At 32.6% G+C, this 21,495-nt stretch overlaps 5 protein-coding genes across 6 annotated transcripts in view; all 5 read left to right on the top strand.

Annotated features, from left to right (window-relative positions):
- Nucleotides 1-927, top strand: part of LOC113400284 (uncharacterized) — a 39,063-nt gene extending 38,136 nt beyond the window's left edge. Inside the window, exons 4-5 of the mRNA XM_026639804.2 lie at nucleotides 1-94; nucleotides 766-927. Coding sequence (XP_026495589.1) covers nucleotides 1-94; nucleotides 766-927 — 256 coding nt within the window. The remainder of the gene's footprint in view (nucleotides 95-765) is intronic.
- Nucleotides 1-21,495, top strand: part of LOC113400289 (uncharacterized) — a 215,511-nt gene that overhangs the window by 40,218 nt on the left and 153,798 nt on the right. The gene's annotated exons all lie outside the window — the stretch shown is intronic.
- On the top strand, nucleotides 7,368-8,464 carry LOC113400278 (uncharacterized oxidoreductase TM_0325-like). Its single transcript, XM_026639799.2, has one exon. It carries the CDS (start codon nucleotides 7,412-7,414, stop codon nucleotides 8,186-8,188), a length of 777 nt encoding a protein of 258 aa, XP_026495584.1. The 5' UTR covers nucleotides 7,368-7,411; the 3' UTR covers nucleotides 8,189-8,464.
- Nucleotides 18,378-19,550, top strand: LOC113400428 (uncharacterized). Its single transcript, XM_026639984.2, has 3 exons — nucleotides 18,378-18,466; nucleotides 18,887-19,070; nucleotides 19,263-19,550. The coding sequence occupies exons 1-3, from the start codon at nucleotides 18,385-18,387 to the stop codon at nucleotides 19,540-19,542; spliced, it is 546 nt and encodes a 181-aa protein (XP_026495769.1). The 5' UTR covers nucleotides 18,378-18,384; the 3' UTR covers nucleotides 19,543-19,550.
- LOC113400281 (uncharacterized) lies at nucleotides 19,915-21,411 on the top strand. The gene is made up of 5 exons (XM_026639802.2): nucleotides 19,915-20,028; nucleotides 20,102-20,447; nucleotides 20,787-20,846; nucleotides 20,978-21,139; nucleotides 21,214-21,411. The coding sequence occupies exons 1-5, from the start codon at nucleotides 19,995-19,997 to the stop codon at nucleotides 21,251-21,253; spliced, it is 642 nt and encodes a 213-aa protein (XP_026495587.1). The 5' UTR covers nucleotides 19,915-19,994; the 3' UTR covers nucleotides 21,254-21,411.

Below are 21,495 nucleotides of genomic sequence, written 5' to 3'. Positions count from 1 at the left end.
GCATAGCACTCACGCGCGAATGGTGGTAAGCGGGGTCAATGCAGTGTACATCGTTGGCACTTTCAAACATCTTGGCACTGATGCCGACTTTAAGGTAATATCAAAGCTGTTTTTTAAAACATTTTTTATAAAAAAATATTTTTCATTTCAGCAAAAAATAAACAAAAATGTTGTACATAATTATGATTAATCATTAATTGAACTTGCCTATACACTTAATCGGCATTTACGAAGATTAACGACCTCCATAACTCTTACGAATTAGACGTAATTACTCTAATTAAGGCTTACCCAAGTCTAGCACAGGATAAGCTAATTGCCAGAACTCACGAAAGAATGTCTATCTAGAAACGAGGCCATCTATTGAATACTCTAGTAACGAATAATGTACTTTTATTTAGTCTAAAACATTTTTAATTCCTGGGTTCTTGGATTGAATGCTATAGCACGTATACAACATTAAAAGAATTAAACATAACACACAATACGAAATCTAATATTATCTAAATATATCTAAAAATAAAATGTAGTCAATAATAGTTTGTTTAAGAAATTCTCAAATGAGTACAAAAAAAATCATATTTTTATCTTAAACTACAAATTTTACTTCTCTGCATTTTATGAAACACAATATTAATATTAGTGTTATCAAAAATAAATAACTTTCAAATGCTTTATCTAAAAAAACAAGTAATTTTATGAAGTAATATAATAGATTTTTATTATTTTTAGTACCTACATATTTTAAATAATATCTCTTTACAGTTATACCTAACCACAAACGTCACTCAAGCTGACTTCAATATGGGCTACACGATGACGGGTACTCTGGAACGTGGCAGTCGCTCCACTAATAACTTCCAAGTCACACACTTTGCCGTCCTGCGTCGATGCGATCACGAATCGCACCACCTGAAAAACACTTAGAGCGTTAAGCACACGCTAAGGTGGTACCACCTGTAGACGTTAATTCTCAAATTCAAAGTTAATTTAATCTTTGTCTATGCTTAATTCTAGTTTATTATTTATGGCAAATTGTTCATATTTTACTACGCAAGGTATGAATAACAAAGGTAAGATATTGTTATTACTAGGTACTATTACTACTGAAAGTATTTAATTGATTTGTTTCGTTTTTTAGTTAAAAATTTGCTGCTTAAAATTAGATTAAGTGGATGATCTCAAATAGATTTTGCTAGAAATTTAGTCTAAGTATATTGCCAAGCGATATTGTGATGTTAAGATTGGAATAGTGGATAAAACTAATCATTTCCGAGTCATTCCCGACGGAAATGTAATTATAACTAAAGTTACTGGTAGTAGAATAAATTTACATGATTTTCAAGTATTTAATTTATATAAATAACTAAGTAGTGGACTTGCTTGATAGATGAGTAGATGTTATAGATACGCGAGTTATTTTTGTAAAACTATAATAAAGATTGATAAGGTACATCTTTTGAAGTCCATTCGCTGTGTAATTATTGTACGGTAACTATTGTATGAGTTTAAAGAACGGAGATGAATATGTGTAGCAATCTGGATTGTTCATTGTAATTACGAGTAATTAATTACTAGAATGTAAAATATTAAACGTGTCAGGAGTCGAACGTACCTGTTGTAATGCACATATTATGTTCTAAGGATGTATTTCTTTGTAAATAGTTTGGATCGCCTGAGGTCAAGTTTGATAAGGAATGGAATTCATTTTAAAATGGCTGTGAATGGGATATGGTGTACCTTTTGTTTTTTTTGTTTTGAGGGTCATTAATTTTAAGTCATCGAATTAATTTTATTACTAAGAGTTTTCACCATATTTCACATAAAAATCAAGGACATAGTAAGTATATTAATATTTCGATGAACATAATTTATATTTATTTTGTTTAATTTATTTAAAGCGATATTTTTGTTAATAAAAGTTTATTTTATACCGAACAGAAATGGTACGTTGAGGGTAAATAAATGGTTTTTAACATGGTATGGTGTTAATATAAACAAAAAAGTTTAATTTTGTAATGTTTTTTTTAATATCGTATATTTCTTGGATTTGATGAACATTACTATACGCAGTATTATTTAAGATGAAAAAATGATGAATCATTAATGTAAGATAACCATAAATCGAATACAATGAAAATAATTCACGTGGAAATAGGCGGTCATGAGATTAAGCAACTCCAAAAACTTCCCACGTTATATTTGACGCTGCCGCAACATTTCTTACATTGTCTTTAATAAGTACTTCAAACACTATAATTGCAAAAGGTAGTTTGATACTTAGATCATAAGGTAAGGTGTCCGTTATTGATAATGTCTATAAATCAACTAATCTAAGAATTAAACGTCCAGTATCGCACTCCCTCCAGTGTTTTATACACATCATTTTGTACAAAGCTAGGAGTTTTTAAATTTGCTCCATTTAGCTTAAGAATTCTTAATATTCTATGAAATCAATATTTAAAAAAAAACTTCCTAAATAAGTAACGACTTTTAGAATCCAAAAATAAAACCCATTTCGAGCATAACTAGAAGTGCTTTATATGAAAAAAATTGAGTGAAAGCTAAGTAGACAGCAGCTCTTTACTAATTGAAAGTATCTTAGACCATGTTCAAAAAACATTGATAATAATATTTAACGCCTATTCTTATTTTTTGCATATTATATTATAATTTTGTACTACGTAAATATTTGTATAATATAAAATATTCGTAAGATATTATCAAGATTTAGTTAAGCAACTAGTATCTAATTGCTAAATGTTATTATGTTTTACAACGACGGACGAACTCTATAATAATATTCACTACATCATTCTTTTTTTATCAGAATGTATAATTATGTTCTATCAATCATTTAATATTGAGTCAATTTGTATCACTAATATCTAGCTCGGTTTATATTAGTTCAAACAATGAAACATAATATTGAATTAATTTTGATATAAATTAATTAGAGCAGTCACCTTATTACTATAATTAGATACAAGTGATTTGATTAATGGATAATAAAAATCAAAATGCTTAACGAGTGACGTAGTTTTTAAATTACACAATTTAGAGAGCTAAATATTTGTTTGTATTCAATACAATTCAATTCTTTACTTAATCAATGGCTTTAAATAAGTTTCGTTGTAATGTAACTTAAGAACTTAAGTAACTTAAGGTTGTGAGGTATTTAAAGTAGTTTTTGTTGTGATATATGTAATGTGGTAATTATATAACAAAAATATTTGGTACTTTTCTGTTATTTTTGTAAAAAACTATGAGTATATTATTGTATTATTTAATTTTGAAATGTGTTTTTTTTATCTGTGATACATATATGTTTCTATTTGCAAGTGATTATGGATTTATTTTCGGTCAAATACCTTCGATTTGACAAGATCTTTAAAAAAAATCAAAATGTATGTTTGGTATCGCCATTATTAGTTATAAAATTCGATATTCAAAAACAAGGTAACATTATTGTGTTATATGCATATTTCCAAGTTTAGTTCTATTATTTTGAAATTAAACACATATTCAAAAATATACACTCTTCATTTAATACATATGTGCTTTAAATTATTATGTACTTTTTATTAGATTTGAATAATAATGTAGGTATTATATTTAATTAAGTTTTTTTAGCATATTATATAATGTATAGTTTTATATATTTTAATTCTATTTAAAACAAAAATGATCTCAGCTATAATGTATAATTAGAATGCCGCTCAAATCAGTTTCATAAAAGGTAGAATAAGTAATGTTATTGTAATACAAGTGCCAAGGACTTAGGGAGCTTTTATCGTAGGTCTCGATTAATTTTATATAACATTAGGATATTGTAAATACATTCGCTTCTTTTATGTCGTTACTTGCGTACTGATATTTACTACCGATACTATTAATTAAATAAACTGTATGAATGTAAACTTGTGTTTAACTTTCCAATAGAATAAGAACCGTCTTAAGATAATTGCCTGAATTTTTATATGAAATAAAACTTAAATAAGCCAACCATCAAAACCATTTAAATAGACTCATCAATCTATTCATGAATAAAAAAATATATCATACATGTACGAGAACATACATAAAAACAATATATATATGTACAGTCGGGGTAAGAAAAGGTTCGTCACCTTAAGATCTATTTTCGTGTGCTCAGTATCCTGCTTTACCGATTGAGTATGACATATTGCGTCGCAATGTCATCATAAGTCGCATCTAGCAAAGAGTATAATAGCGTTTAAAAGCTATAATAATAATAAGAGAAGCCCTCAATCGGTATGATAATTACCAACTTTTCACGAAACCTCATAGTCCTTCGTGAATGCTCGTGTAACATCGGAGATTAGGACATTGTCTTGTCTCTTATAAAAGAAAGTGCATAGTAGTAATCCTACTTCCTACTAATATTATAAACGCGAAAGTTTGTGTGTATGGATGTGGCTGATTTCTCTGAGGTATGAATGGATGTTTGTTACTCTTTCACGTAAAATTTTATAACGGATTTGGATAAAATTTTGCACACTAATAGAATATGTACTGGAATACTTAATAAATAATAACAATACTAGTAATACTTTTTATACTGGGAAAACATAAAATCTTCGGGAACACGGGTGAAACCGCAGGACGGAAGTAGTAAATAAAATAGTAAAAATAAAAAGTAATTATAGTAAAATTTACTCATTTAAACAAATCTTATTTATTTTATTAAAAACGAGTATATCCGCCATTCGTATCAATCACAGCTTGTAGTCGCTGTCGCATTGATCCAACAAGGCGAGAGCATATGTTGGTTCCTCTGAAGCCCTCCCAGACTCTTCAGCAATGTTCTACGACAGCTGCTTTGGTTCTATCGTTATTATTTATCCACAGCTGGACCATCAAACCCCATAGATTTTCGATAGGGTAGGATATCCACCGCTTTTGCAGGCCAAGGAATCACCACCACTTTCCGGTGCCGATGGAACCACTCATCACATGTCACATTACATTAACCGTCACCTAAAATAACGGCCGAATAATATTACAAGCGTTTTTATTCTAAGATTGCAAGATATTGCAAGAAAATATATGACACTGACAGACTTTGATAATTCAGTAGAAGATATCATATCTAATTTAAATCTTGTAATGACTAATTGGGCCATAAAAAAGTTTTTATGTTGATATGACACTAGACGTAGTCCAAAGATGTTACTCTATTTTGAACTAAGTTATCATACTATGTTAGTTTAATTTCATATGCAGTTGTCTGTTTAGTGCTTTAGATTCAAAAGGTACTAAGAGTTTACGACTTGATAAAGGAATGAATTTGAAAACTGATGAAGGTTTTCTTACTTTGACTGTACATACAGACGCATTGCCCTCCCCCCACTTCAAAGTCAGTTTAAATGCATTTTGCACACTGCACATATTCAAACGTTTATTGCAGTCTTCAAAGTAGGTAATTTTTTACAAGCTATTATTTAAATTATAATGTTTGTTTGTTGATTTGTTTAGATCAAATCTTGTAAGCTCAATTTCAAGCTAAATTAGAACCCTTTCCTTTTTCCTACAGAATTGAAATTTTACATGTTGGATTCCAATGACAATAGATTTTTATGGTAAGCTTGACGTCATTCTACATTCAAGATTGGCTCCAGGCGAAGGAACTCCTCAACAATCAAAAGCATTTTTTTTATAAAACGGATATAAAAAGCTATATTTTATATTAGTTTATTGTAATAAGATATTCTAAATATATCTACGTCATAATGTCACAATATTTATACCATGTATGTAACATAATACGAGCATCGTAGGAAACTATCAATTACTAATCACGGAGTAATCAATAGTATCTACGGATACGGAAAAAAATATTATAAATAATAACATACAATACAATCAAATACGATTTAATAAATACATATATACAAGATACATCTATCCCATACTTATATTTATACATCATAACTTAAATTAACAGCCCTATAATGTCCTACTGGGTACAGGCCTCGTCTCCTCTGAAGTAAAAGTCACAAAAAGTTTCAGAACACTGCTTCATTGCAGTTTATGATAGTATACGGAGAGTTTCACCTGATACATGAATGATTACAATGGATGAATTATGAACACAAATTATTCAGTTCAAAACTCTAGTCTCGAATCTATTGCATCTTCTAAGATGTGCTACATAGTCGTACGACGTTCTATATAGTCAAATGTTAAAATTCGAATTATATTTACAGTTACAAACCGGAAAACGTATACAAGTCAACGTAGGAAAAATATATAACAGAATCTAAAATAATATCACAAGAACAATAAAACTCGACATTGTTCACCGCAAATTGAAAAAGTGAACTCAATTACTATAGACTGGGTGTTGTCAAAGTCAACCCTGTCCCGGCAATACGAACTCTTCACCCTCACCTCTAATAGAGGTATATATTCATATTATTTACAATTTTGTTATTATCAGTAGACATTTGTTTGTTTTCAATATTAGTAACAAAACCAAAGAAAGTTATATATACATACATATAATATTCTTATTTGACCTGCATCATTAAGTCAGTGTCATGTTCAAATGCAGGTCATGGGTCCACGTTCAAGTCCTATGTTGGGCCAATAAAATATATTAGGTTATAATGGAAATTCTCATGTCACATGGTCGTGCACGTGCACAACAATATATCCTGCGCAATTCGTGATAATTCGCAAGCTAATCTCAGTCGAAGACAATAATAAAAAATATTATATTGGTATTACTAACTCTCGAAAAATGTATTAGATAAATTATTAATTTACTTTTCGGCTGAAACATGGCACACAGACAAATAAGTCATCCCTTTTAAAAAAAAACACGAAAGGTGATTTTACAAAAAATATTTAAAAATCGAACCGATTTCAGTAATGAAAATCCACTCACGTTATAAACTAACATTACATACAAGTAATTCAATTTATTACTACCCTGTTTTCTTACACATTTTCCTTCACTTACTGCAAATCATCGTCGTCATAAGAAAGGAAAACGCAAGTCGCGTCACCCTTGGTAATACCATTAATAGATATATATTTTTTAATATAAATTATACATTACCATTACCACATACAAATTTTCTGCTTTTAAAAAAAAACAATTCGTAAGACATTTATTTTATAAATAGTAAACTACAATTACTAACTAAAAATATTTTTCCTAATTATATTAATTGAATTCGAATGGATATAAATTAGTAGCCTAATATAATATTACGATTTAAAATTGTATGAAACCTTTGAACTTGTCCGAGACACGGCTCTGTAATAAACGTCACATAAATATATTGACGACTCGACGCATGAAGTTGTCTGCGTTTGAGCACAACTATATAACGTAAGTTTAAACTTTAATTATTCAGTCATCGTCCACGTTTCATAGAGAATGGACTTCAAAGGCAAAGTCGTTTTAATCACGGGTGCAAGCAGTGGCATCGGAGCTTGTTGTGCTCTAAATTTCGCCAAACTATCTGCCAAATTGGCTTTAGTTGGACGCAATGAGAAAAAACTTAAAGAAATTATCGACCACTGCGAAAATGAAAGCGGCGACAAACCGTTAAAAATTATTGCCGATATAAGCATAGAAGATGACAACAAGCGCATAATCACAGAGACAATAAATTTCTTCGGAAAGATCGATGTACTGATTAACAACGCAGGAATGCTGCTCATGGCCGGATTAATGGATGATATTACGAATTATGATCGCATATCGGCGACGAATATTAGAGGTACATACCTGTTAACTCAGCAAGCCGTACCACATCTGATTAAGACTAAAGGAAACATAGTTATCGTATCGAGTATACTGTCAAGCGTTCCCATGCCGGCCTTGATGCCTTACTGCATGACTAAAGCCGCACTTGATATGTTTACGAAATGCGTCGCGCTGGAAATGGCACCTAAGGGAGTGAGAGTGAATTCCGTGAATCCGGGACCAGTTGCTACGAATCTATTCATGGCGGCCGGTATAAGTGACGATCTGAATAAAGGTTTATATGAAAGTATGAAAGAATCGATACCCCTAAGAAAGATAGCGACGGTTGAGGATATCGCAAATATGGTGGTTTTCCTAGCTAGTGATAGTGCGAGTTGTATAACCGGTAGTTTCCATGTCGTGGACTCTGGCCTTCACCTTGGTGATCCTATTATCCATGTATAATTATTATAATAATTCATGAAGCGATTGAAAAATTTATTTTATTTTATGGGAAGCACCGCATTTGCGACACGTCACAGGTATAACACGATCGTTTTAACAGAAGCCCGCGAAGTTTTTACTAATATGTAAATAAAATATAACAGTCAACATAGGGCACTAGAAGTAACATACTATAATAACATTTTATTGTATAAAGTGGTGTATTACTGTATTTGATGTGAATTATGAGTAAATTATTTGTAATTGATGTAAGTAATTAAAGTATTTTCAAAAATGTGTACTGCTTAACTTATTTATCAGTGATTTTCTTTAAGTTATATTCGTAATAAATACATATATAGAGTATATATGTAAGGTGTATATTTGTTGATCCAAACTTTCTCCGCAACAGGAGAGGCCGCCTTTGCTCCGGAGCGAATAATTGTTTCTGTATAATGTATACAGACATCATATACCTAGTGATTTGAATGTATACAGGTCATATCTGTCACACCATAATTCCAGTAAAGTGGCAGATTATATCAGGATTATATCAGATTATATCAGGATTAAATGTAAACTATTTTATTTATGATGTTTGCATAACATTTTGAAATATAAATGCAAATCAAAGGTAGCTGTGTTTAAAAACGTGGGACACCATACAACTGAATATGTAATATAATATTCAATATAATTAATTCAGTTTAAAATATTCTTCATTCACATTTCAAAATAATTCGTTTCTCCGTTAAGAGAAACAAAGCTAGAAATATTAAAATATGTTAAGTATCGTATCGAGAGACGTAACAAAAGCTTTTTGGTGAAGATAAACAAAAGTACTGCGGTTACTCTGGAGGTCCGTTGAGACTCGTTGGAATTGTTCGTCTTGTATTTTCACCTGAAAATTTCTTCCTTTTAAGTATCTGTGGTAATATTTTTGGTTATCTTTTCATCGCCCTCCGATGAGCCGCAATTTCTGCGTTATCTGGCATTCACTCCTTCGTATAATCTCATCGCTAATTGATTGAGATACTTATACATATAGAGAAGAATCTCTCACGTGTTTTTTCTCGCGTTTTTATTTTGTTTATGATTTTCAAATTGTATTTAGTTATGAGTTTCTCGCCGGTTTGTTTCTCGCCGGATGATCCGAGTGTTGTTGCTGACTCTGTCGCCGATGTGGTGCTTCAGGGTATGGAACTATTCATTCCATATTCTGCGGTCCCCGTCGGTGGCAAGTCCCAGCCCTGGTTTGGTCGTTTCTGCAAAACGGCTTCACGCCGAAAATGGGAACGCTATCAAGACTGGGCTGGCGCATCGGTGTCTCGTGATGTAAATACCAGCGCATTCAGAAAGAAATATAACTCTGCCTCTAGGTCCTTCAAAATCGTGATTGCTAAGGCGAAGACGGAGTACTTTGGCAGAATTGGCGAGAGACTGGTGCGCCTCCCTTCAGGAACACGAGCGTTCTGGTCTCTCGCCAAGGCTGTCTTAGGGAATTTCTGTCAGCCTTCCTTACCATCTCTGCATAAGGATGGTGAGTCATTGGCCCATACAGCGAAGGAGAAAGCTGATCTTTTAGGCTCTCTCTTCGCGGCGAACTCGACTCTGGATGACCGAGGAAAGTCACCACCAACAATCCCGCGGTGTGATACCACGATGCCGGAGGTTAAATTCCGGCAAAGTGCAGTTCGTAAAGCACTTCTTTCCTTGGATATTCATAAGTCGAGTGGACCCGATGGCATCCCTCCAATCGTGCTACGGACTTTTGATCCGATTTGATTGGATCCGATCCCTAAAAAGGGCAACCGCTCAGACCCGTCCAATTATAGGCCTATAGCCATCACCTCCTTGTTCTCCAAGGTAATGGAGTCCATTATAAACTGCCAGCTCCTGCGGTACCTAGAGGAGTACCAGCTCATTAGCGATCGCCAGTACGGTTTCCGTCGGGGTCGCTCAGCCGGTGATCTTCTAGTTTACCTTACTCATAGGTGGGCGGAAGCAGTTGAGAGCAAGGGGGAAGCATTAGCAGCCAGTCTGGACATAGCCAAGGCCTTCGATTGCGTGTGGCACAAAGCGCTTCTTTCGAAGCTTCCTTCCTATGGGCTTCCCGGGAAATTACTCAATTGGATTACCAGTTTTTGGCAGATCGGAGCATCAAGGTCGTTGTCGACGGTGCATGCTCCGACTTAAAATTCGTCAATGCTGGTGTTCCACAAGGCTGCGTTCTATCACCCACTCTGTTTCTTCTGCATATCAATGACTTGTTGCAAATCAGTAACATTCACTGCTATGCAGACGACAGCATCGTAGACACCTCATACACCGGCCGTGTTAATATTTCTCGGGAAAACGTCGCAGAAAACCGGAACAAACTTGTGTCTGAAATCGAGTCTTCGTTAAACAAAATCTCGAACTGGGGTCGGCTAAACTTAGTCCATTTCAACCCTAAAAAGACGCAAGTTTGCGCGTTAACTAAAAAAACACCATTTGTCGTATCTCCACGATTCGAGAACATTCCGTTAGCCGCCACAGCTAGTATCGGAATACTTGGCGTCGATGTTTCGAGCCTCTTTCAGTTCCGCGGTCAATTGGAAGGCAAAGCCAAATTGGCATCAAAAAAGCTCGGTGTGCTCAGCAAGGCAAGACAGTATTTCACGTCGGCCCATCGTCTAAGACTATACAAGGCGCAAATTCGGCCTCACATGGAATACTGCTCTCACCTCTGGGCCTCCCAGTACCAGCTCCTTCCATTTGACCGTATCCAACGTAGAGCGGCTCGAATTATCGACGATCAAGCCCTTTCCGATCTGCTTGATCCTTTGGCTTTGCGTAGAGATGTTGGATCGCTCTGCATCTTCTACAGAATTTATCACGGGGAATGTTCCGAGGAATTGTTCGGATTAATCCCGGCTGCTGAATTTCACCTTCGGTCATCTCGTCAAAATTCCAAATATCACCCGCACCTCCTAGATGTCCGAAAAATCCACAACAGCGCGATTTTTAAGACATTTTCTGCCTCGCACAACCACTCTGTGGAACCAGCTTTCGCCGACGGTTTTTCCGAACCGATACGACTTGGGAACCTTCAAGAAAAGAGCGTACTCTTTCCTGAAAGGCCGGCAACGCACCTGCAAGCCCCCCGGTGTTGCAGATGTCCATGGGCGGTGGTAGTCACTTTCCATCAGATGAGCCTCCTGCTCGTTTGCCACCTATGACATAAAAAAAAAAAGTTAAATTGTGTTACAAAATAACGATATCTTATAATTTTAGCTATCTATACGCAATAAAAAGTACACATATCTACTAATAAATCGACGAAGCCAAGGTATAACTACTTCTGTCGTAAAAAATGTCCATTGTGTAATTTAACAAACATTTGAAAAGAAGTAGATTATTTAAAGGCACCATTAAATAAATTTCCTCTAAAATAAAGAATGCTTCAAAGTCCCCCTCAATAATTTGAATTACAATCATAATTTAATTCATAGATGAATAAAAAATAACGAATATATTATATTAATACTTTTCGCATCAGATTGTATATCAACAACAGATTATACCATGAGTTTTCATCATATTGAAGGTTATTTCGTAAGAATACGAAAGAGTAATTTATTATGGGTTTATATTATGTTAATATACTATATTGTACACCAGAAACATAAAGTACAAAAATCATATGACTAAAAAAAAGAAGATATTACTAAAAATTTTTAAAAAAAAATATGATATGTTGTACAACGGGCGGACTTATGGCTAATAAGCCATCTCTTCCAGACAACCCAATCTGAGGGAGATTTTTAAAAACATAATCTGGGTAGGCGGTGCAGCCATAAATTTACATACAAATATTTACACACTAATACTTACATTTAATACATATATTAATATATACATTGTATATGACTATTACACATTAATAAATATATTATTATAATAAAATGTCATATAAAGTCATCTAAATCATTGTTTAAGTACTTATTTTAACAGTTTTTTTAAACATACAAATTGATTTGACTTTTTTATTTTTTCTTGAAGGACATCCCATAACTATGGCCTGTACAGTAAACGAGTAATTGAGAAATATTGTTTTATGCGCATGCATTTTGAGCACAAGGTACCGCGAAGATCTTAATGAGGAAGGTTCCCCAAGAAATTCAAATGTTTCCTTTAAATTGATAGGAAAACTAACGTTAAATAGCGCACAGTACAAAAGGGAAACAATATGCGGGTTCCGGCGAAGACGTATAGGAAGCCACTTGTGTCTTGAACGATATTCGGAGACATGGTCATATTTTCGAAGTAAACATATTATGAACCGGATAGCAATAATACCTACAGTCGCGGGAGTCGTTTTATTTTTATACAATAAAAAAATTTTTTTTTTATTTTTTAAATTCATAATTTATTTAGTAATACAAAATAATAAAGGTTGGGTCGTGTTTATAATAGTGTGTCACCATTTAATGATATCAATACCCGTGAGAATATAACAGCCTTGATCTTTAATTTTTTTTATTTTATATAATTTAATATATAGGTACATTATATTTAAACCTCAACGAACACATGAGCCCCATGTTCAGCAGTGGGCTGAAACAAGCTGATGATGATGATGAGTACATTCTAACAGCATTGATCACATTGACAAATAACACGTGACCGGTTTTGATGTAATGAAGTTTAGTAGCTCGAAACTTAAATTAAATGTTTTAAATCTATTTTAGATATAGTCGGTAGTCTTTGGTTACAAATAATGAATCTATATATGTATAATGAATTATTATTATATGTATAATTTCGTCGATGAACATTTTTGATTTTGTATGATGTAAAGTTACAAAATTCGGGGAAGTAGCAACTATTAGAGACTAAAAATTATACTTATATGTATTAACTGAAGGCTGAACTAACTGAAAACTGAAGCTAAAGAACAATCTATGATGTCTTACTGCTGGGCTATCTACCTACTTTTGCCACTGTGATTTATCTGATATAAATTGCAGATGTACGTCCGATGAAATATTCAGGTTTACAAAAATTAAAACAGGTGAACACAAATTAAAAAAAATAAAATTCAATGGTCAAATTTAGTTTTTGAGAAATATCTAATGTTGAAACGAATAGTATCTCAGAATGGTTAAAGTATCTTTACAAATTTCAGTAAAATCTATCCTATAATTTTCAAACAAAAATTAATAATTTCTCTTGTAACTTCTAATTAAAGCAATTATCTAATTCAAGAGCGATGTCGTTAAATATGTTATCCTGATTAATATAATCCCTTAATTTACAAGCAACGTACTCGCGCTTTTGTTGTTTATTGATTCGACGATAGCGTCTTTCAATTACAAATAGGTACCAACTACGGTTAGGGTCGCAAAATACTCTTAAATAATAATAACGAAACGCCTCTTTCAATTGAACCTTTAGATAATAAATCGGACTAATAATCGAATGTGAAGAAAGAAGAAAAGCTATGACAATTAAAAAAGTCAGAATAATTTCTTATTTATTTTGTAGCCTAATATATTTTTTATTGACATTGTCAATTCAAAAGTCTATGAATTATTAACACAATATTTATTAAAGACATTACTTATTAATGACAGCAGAAAAGGTGCATTTTTCTTTGAAGGTGTCTCATTCGTTATGTATTTACTGTTATAAAATTAAATAGACTGATTATTATTAAATAAATTCATATTTATTTCTGTTTTACAATAGCCAAAGACAACCCTTACTCCTTAGCAGCAGACGTAGATTATTACTTCTAAACCTCTCGTCTGTATCTCTAAATGTAATTATATTGCTCGGTGCGCCGATCACTCCCTTGTGTATTTTTCATCTAATTACCAATAAATAACTTATTTTTTGTGTAACACAACTCGAAATTTATTGAATGATGCAGACATTTTTATATCCTGTAAGTCGGAACCAACCACTTTGGAATAATAACTTACAGACCATTAAGTATTAAAAAAAAGTACTTTCGAAAGTTTTTCAAAAAATATCAAGAATTATTTATAAATATTATATATTACTTACAAACTTTAATTGGACTATTCAGCTGCTAAGTTTGAGGTACAAGTTGTAAGTAACCAATTATACCTATTGTATAGGTATATCATGATTTTCTTATTGAGCAATTGAGAGCAATAAACACGATTTTATTACAATTGTAAATTTAGCCTTTAATTCAAAACAACGCAACCAGTTGTTAATATCGAATAAGATAACCTTAGAGTAGGAAATACGAGCCTGCTTTAGTACGAGTACTTTGTATCACGTGACTATTGCAAATACACGTTCATGTACAGTCGCCTGCAAATATCGCATTATTATAAACGCATAATATATTTCTTACTAACTTCGCTTTAAAAACTTTTTCAGCAGTATTAAACAAAGCTTATTTAAGAAAAACCAGAACGAAATAAGAATATAACCAGCCAGCGCTGAAAAAAAAATCAATCACCATCAGATTTACAGCAACTACTAGGTACTGCTACTAACTGCTTTTTGCGTAAAACAGTTAGACCCAGTCAAAAATCTTATACCCTCAATTATGGTTTTTCATAATGACTGTACTAAAATCTCAATACATAGGATTACGTTATACATCTACAATGTAGATATATAGATTACAGCATCGTTACCAAAACAGTTTGAATCACAGCCGCTCTTATGTTAATATTAGTTGTACAAAAAGCATTTGTAGGAATATACATTTGATAAAACATCTAGTTTTGTTAATGACAAAATTAATAAATTACGTTTTTTAAGTGAAATACAACTTCCTCATTTTCCATTTTTTGTTGCCCAACCCTGAACTATTCAAGATATAAAATCTCTAAGTAATCAAGAAGTTCGTTAAGAATCAATTAGCAAATTGCACATTAATTATAAACATTCAAAGTATTGCTTTTAATTAATAAAAAAAATCCCGTAACTAAACTTGATCGTTATAACATTTTATGTTGAAGTGAGATAAGGTTAAAGCTTCTCTTCTTAAAATATATTCTATTAAAATACAAACATATTTACTTTAATAATATCTAAAGCGAAATTGCAATTAATAGTTAACAATAAAAACAAGAGATAATAAAATCGACCTGTGCTCTAACATGTTTTCCGTGCACGTGAGCTTCTTATTTGCTGACAGTAATCACGGGGACTAGTAGGAGTTCGCCCTTTATATATATATATATATATTGAACCCGCTCGCCAGACCCTAGAGACAGTGCCTGTTTACTCAACACCTTCACACAAAATCCAAACAAAAATAAACTTTATGATACGGCTATAAAGTTTGTATTAACTAGACTATATATTTTATAACGCAATGACTATCGAATTTTATCAACAGAAAGTCTTGTACTTGTAATTTCTGCTGCAAGATTATAGGAAAAAAAAAAACAAAGTATATAGGTACATACGAAACATTTAAGCTTTGAAACGAACCCAAACAGATCCGATATCATTACGAATATCCGGAAATCTCGCCACACCGCAAACATGGTCATACCATAAATAGTCCGACTTAATGTTAGCACACCTCTATATATTTTTATCTTGCGTCTACATCACACATTGAATTTTTATGTAGGTAAAGGATTGCAATAAAATCTACTTACTTTGAGGCATAATAACCGAACCGAAACGGCATAGTGAATATACGTAGATCTTTTCGTAGATCGCGGGTTACTGAGTTTTATTATGGTGTCTGATGTGTAAAATAATCGTCAGAAAACTGGCACAACTCATGGTGAATGTTAAATAACCATCATCTCATAGTGGAACAGCATATACAAATAAGTTCCAAACTGCTACTTCAGACGAGAGGAAGCCGTCGCGTCGCCGGTAGTGAACTATTTATGAGCTGTTAATAAGCTGAAATATAACGAAAGAATGTTACTTATTGTTTTAAATGTACACGTACAAAAATATTCGAAATTAAACTGCTGAAAATATATAATTATGTTTAGTAACTATTTTAAATTAATAATATATAATTATGATCTTAAGGTAATTCTTATTTATATAAAGTACTATGTGTGTCCATAAGACTAGTTGCAATTGCAACAGCATGTTTTAATGAGTACCGTTTATATAATTTACAAAACATAAGTATATATTTTGACCAAAACAATAAAATATGTTCCAGTAAAACACTTTACGACGTCTATTTTAATGACTACGGTTTGATGTTTGTGCGTTATTCCAGGAGTTCGTGCGAACCACGACGGTTTGGTTATCTTATGGGTGAGTAATAAAAAATATCGCACGCAATCATATTTTATCGACAGGGTTATTTTTCGCAAGCGGATCTCTCCTTCCGCAGTTTATACTCTTTTTATCAAATGCCTCCATATCCTCCTAGCTACATAAAACTGCGTGTTAACAATAACAAGACTCCAGACGACACGACTTTATTGAGACAGCTTTTGGTTATTGAGCTCTTCTATGATTTCTTTTCAGATTTTTATGAAATCATAATTGTTATTCATATAAGTCAGTGACTTATACGTACATAGTATATTTTCCATGTCTTATTATGCAATGTGATGTGATGATGATGTCCTCCTGACTGTTTGCAGTCACGCAGAATATAATATTATATTATACATACGTAGGCCAGCTCAGAATCACTTGTTTTTATTATGCTATAGGTGGCAAACGTGCAGGAAGGTCACCTGACCTGACTCACTGCAACGCCAACAATTGATCCAAACAATTCCTCAGAACATTCCCCGTGAAAAATGCGGTAGAAAATTCAAAGTGATCCAACATCCATATCGGCAAATAACATATCGGCAAGAGTTTAGAAGCAGGCTTCCGAGGCAAAAGGTTGGATAAAAAGAGAATTAAGTCTTTCAACTGAGAATCCCTATGAAGTGTAAATTTCGAATTCATAACAAACGAAACCATCGCAGCGCACATAAACTGTGAAAAGTATTTTGCTTACTTACGTTGTTTTAAAAAAGGAATATTAATATATTGGTTACTAGTTGTCACCCGTGGCTTTGCGTTTTAGGGTTTGCTCTTCAGGTTTTTGGCATAAAATAGTAGCCCACATCCTTCCTTTAAGTCCAAAATCGATTCATACCTAATTTCATAAAATTCTTAGTTTGCCGGTTAAAGAGTAACAGACAAACAGACAGGCAGAGTAACTTTCGAATTTATAATAATAGCCATAATTTTCATACACCCAATCACTACACGCTTTCAAAGAAGATATTTCAGCTTTGTATTTGATTTGAACTGTATATTGCAAACTGCACAAAAAGTTTTTTGCTCCACAATAGTACTTTTTTTAGTATTATAATACATTATATAATACTAATCATGCCTTAGGGCAATGTGCTATACTAATACTATCCTCTGATAACCCCTAGTCGGCGTTCCGTTTTAAATCAATAAGTTGAATATATAGTATAAAATTAAAATGGAGTAGATCAGGGGAATTAAATATTATACGTAACGATACATTAATCAAGAACTCTATTTTGTGCAAAATGTATCAGAACTATCAGGAAATCGCATGGAATAGAAATCTAAAGTTTGTTTATCTTTTCTCGTTCTGCCATTCAAATCTAGACTTGAATTCGTTACTCGCCACTGACTATAATATTTGTTTGTATATTGTTATTTAAGTATAATATCTTGGTATTCAATCATACTACCCCATATAAAATCGGGATTAGGTTTACTCGTTTACTTTATTGCTAGTATAATAATATAATTAGTAAGTGTGATGGACAGCACTAAAGTTTAAAAAAAATAACCTAAAAATTATATACAAGCATGAAGTTCCTATATTCACACTTCAAAACTATATTCACGACATTTATTAGTCACGTATAAAGTTATAAATTTTGCGCTAGAAAATTATGTTTACAATATTAGGGAGTTTCGAGGAAACGTGACCTCGCGTTGCGGGAACAGGTAGTAACACAAGCAATAATTCAATCAAACGTGGCTTAACCGACCTCTCTCCATGTTTACTAAACACCCTCTTATACGACGTTGCAATGACGACCTTATTCTGGCCACATAAGATCTCTCGCATCTTAATTATTACCGTCGGTCAGTCACTCGAATATGACCCTTAATAATTGGAGGTTTAGATACAATTTTATTTACTGTGTACATTTTATAATCTCATTTCTTAAAGTAACAGAAACCTAAAATCAGTGTAGTGGGCTTTAGTGATGAATGCATACACATATTTAGTAGTAATTGGTCATTGTATGATGATCGCGACATGCAGAGACGAGGATAAAATTTCGAAAGGTAAATTTGTATAAGGAGAAAATGTTATTGTTACTATAAATAAAATATATATATATATAGTAATAATCCAATTTCTTGGGCCCATATATGCCTTGAAGTTCTCATCTTTTGTAGCTTATAAAAAAATATTCAGAGAACAAGAAGCTATGTTCCTTACCTGAAATAAATTGTATTTTTCTAATTCAAGTGTATAAAGTTAGAATTGTGGTGAGTCTAGGCCATCAGTAGCCCCTTGGGGGCTGTAATGGATCTGTGAAAACGACTGAAAAAGAACTTGAGAAGTCTTGTGTCCACTATTAGATTTATTTGCCGTAGACTGTCGCTAATATCTAAAGGAAATTATTTCGGTAAAAGTATTTCATATGAACATAGACAAGGCTTTTTAATACAGGTTTATCGTAGTATTATTATTTGTCACAGCATGCTACTGGCCAAACGAAATTTATGAACCATGTTTCGGTGGCTGTGCTGAAATATCTTGCGACAACCCACGTAACCACCTTCGGCCCTGCTATCCTTATTGCGAACCTGGCTGTGTGTGCGAGGATCCCTACGTGCGAGACGATCGGACGCACCAGTGTGTTTTGCCACAGGACTGCTCTCCGTACGTATTAAACGTTTTATAAAATTTCACAATTCAAGTTTATTTTAAGATGCATAAAAAGTATTTTACAAAAATTCTAAAGTTCTTAATATAATAAAATATATGACGAAATCACTCGCAGTAAAATAAAGTAATAGTAAATATAGAATACCCAAAATTTGTTTCATGTTATTAAAAAAATAATATTTTCAGAACTCAGATGGGAATACCAGTCCCCAGCAGGAGATCTAGCAAATCTGCAGTAATTGCGAAAAATAATGGCAGAATACAAAAACCTCATCACAAACAAGATGATGTACGCGAATTTAATGGTGTTCCTTCCAATCAAGTTGACGATTTTAAACGAGCTGACGAAGTTTCAAGAATGGGGAATTATTTTAACATTGTCATTGCTCCACCGCCCATAAAATCATTACAACCACGAAAAACTTTACACAGTGATACACAAAAATTAACTGCTAAACAAATATAATTTATTAATTTAAAAAATTCAAGCTAGTTTTATTTAACATAGTATAATAAACAGAACTAATCGATCCAAGACAATTGATTGATAATAATCATTGAATGATCCTATTAATTTAAGTACGTGTACATAATGTTTAGTTTCTTATTAAACAACATCAGATATTTTATTTTACTTTATATTTAATTTTTTATTTGTACGAACGATAATACATAAGCACAAACAAAATATTAAAGCCAAGGCATTCGACACAAAAAAGGTATAAGTACGTTGTGAACGTAGTAGTACCGACGTTTTATGTCTTTTCGTTAATCATAAACAATTGTTGCAGACTAGTTCTTTTATCAAACAATCGAGCCTAAATTGGCTTGATTAGGCACTACTAATTCGCAGTAATTTAAAACGGAAAACCAGAATTGATAAACGTCATGTTATAATTTTCATCGTTGATCAAAGAAATGAGAAGTTTATTAGTGTTATCATTTTTGCTTTGTAAGTGAATGGATTAAATGAACTTTAATATTTGTTTCTGTTTTCTACTATATAAATATTTTTACGTACTTAGATGACTTCATTGCGTACGCGTTTAGACAAAATGGTTACGACTATGATTATCCAGAGGGTATGAAAAGACATTCCTTTGCCGATGAAAGGCGAAATTGGAGGAAAAAAGTATTGTCAAAACCTTTTGAACAGGAATACAATGACTGGGACGAAAGAAAATATGAACACGACATTCCAGGATATTTGGATGATTTAAACAATAAACATTTTGTAGGAACAGACAGACAACGAGACATAGAGCCTTCAGAATCATTATACAGAGGACAGAGGCGTTACGAAGACGGAGATAACGTCAAATTGGTACCTAAAATGAGGAGCGCGGAAATGGGACACTCGACTCATTACTTGTAATTACTTTTGATAATACTTGATTAATGTAATACTATGATTTTTTATTATAACTAATATAATATACATGTATTATACTAATTTAATGTACGTGTAGTAAATCCTGGATATTGGATATAATATATTCACTACTAGATTCTTCAAACGTTTTAACTTTAATCTCAGCTATGTTTAATAGTTTTAAGAGAGATAGTAACCACCATATTTCGACAAATGAAGAGAATGACTACATTACTTTTAGTTTTGGAGTAATTAAAAAATTTGCTTTATTTGTGAAAAGTGTTTTTTTTATTGTGAATACTATAAGAAACAAAGTAATTCTAATTTAATTGTCCCAGAGATAAGGATAACGAAAAGAAAGTGCCGTATACGATGACCTGTGAGAGACTACATGAAAGGTAGCGTAGAGTAGTCAATTACATTTTACAATCATTATTCCGATATTTATATAAATAATTGGATTTTGTATATTTAATTTAAAATTCGTAAATCTGCAATTTATAATGTCATCAGTTTATGTTACCAGCAGATACGAGTCCTGTTTCGCTGGTTGCGCCGCGGTAACTTGCGACAACCCCCGTGAGCGACTGCGTCCTTGCTACCCCTTTTGCGAGCCGGGCTGTATATGTATCCAGCCATACGTACGAGACGATAGAACACATAAGTGTGTATTACCTGAAGACTGCACCAAGTATTACTTTTTATAATTAATATATTTAAAATGCGATTAGCGTGGACGCCTAGCAAACTACATTATCTTTACAGAGGCCTCAAAGGAATTCCCGACCTCGGCGACGACGCCTAGCGAGAATAAATAAACGTAATTGATATACACAAACACGCAGCCTTCAGAATCCAGTGTTACAATATAAGGATCATGTTACAGCCTCAATGTTACATTGTGATACTTATTCTGTTGTTATGAACATTTATCTATATTCGTTATATAATATAAATTTATTGTTGATACGATAACTGTATAATGTATTTTATTTAATATATAAATAACAATTACTTTTCAAAAGTTTTAGAGATTGTAACACTGCG

This window comes from Vanessa tameamea, chromosome 17 (assembly GCF_037043105.1).
Source record: "Vanessa tameamea isolate UH-Manoa-2023 chromosome 17, ilVanTame1 primary haplotype, whole genome shotgun sequence".
NCBI classification, from domain to species: domain Eukaryota; kingdom Metazoa; phylum Arthropoda; class Insecta; order Lepidoptera; family Nymphalidae; genus Vanessa; species Vanessa tameamea.
The sequence above is the reverse complement of the archived record's forward strand: the minus strand, read 5'-3'. Positions and strand labels throughout refer to the sequence as shown.

Excerpts from the sequence above, each read along its gene's own strand:
- LOC113400278 (XM_026639799.2), top strand. The coding sequence starts at position 7,412 with ATGGACTTCAAAGGCAAAGTCGTTTTAATCACGGGTGCAAGCAGTGGC.
- LOC113400428 (XM_026639984.2), top strand. The coding sequence starts at position 18,385 with ATGAATGCATACACATATTTAGTAGTAATTGGTCATTGTATGATGATC. Across the intron at positions 18,467-18,886 it reads CGAGGATAAAATTTCGAAAG|CATGCTACTGGCCAAACGAA; the intron begins GTAAATTTGTAT and ends TATTTGTCACAG. Across the intron at positions 19,071-19,262 it reads TTGCCACAGGACTGCTCTCC|AACTCAGATGGGAATACCAG; the intron begins GTACGTATTAAA and ends TAATATTTTCAG.
- LOC113400281 (XM_026639802.2), top strand. The coding sequence starts at position 19,995 with ATGAGAAGTTTATTAGTGTTATCATTTTTGCTTT. Across the intron at positions 20,029-20,101 it reads AGTGTTATCATTTTTGCTTT|ATGACTTCATTGCGTACGCG; the intron begins GTAAGTGAATGG and ends TTACGTACTTAG. Across the intron at positions 21,140-21,213 it reads TTACCTGAAGACTGCACCAA|AGGCCTCAAAGGAATTCCCG; the intron begins GTATTACTTTTT and ends TTATCTTTACAG.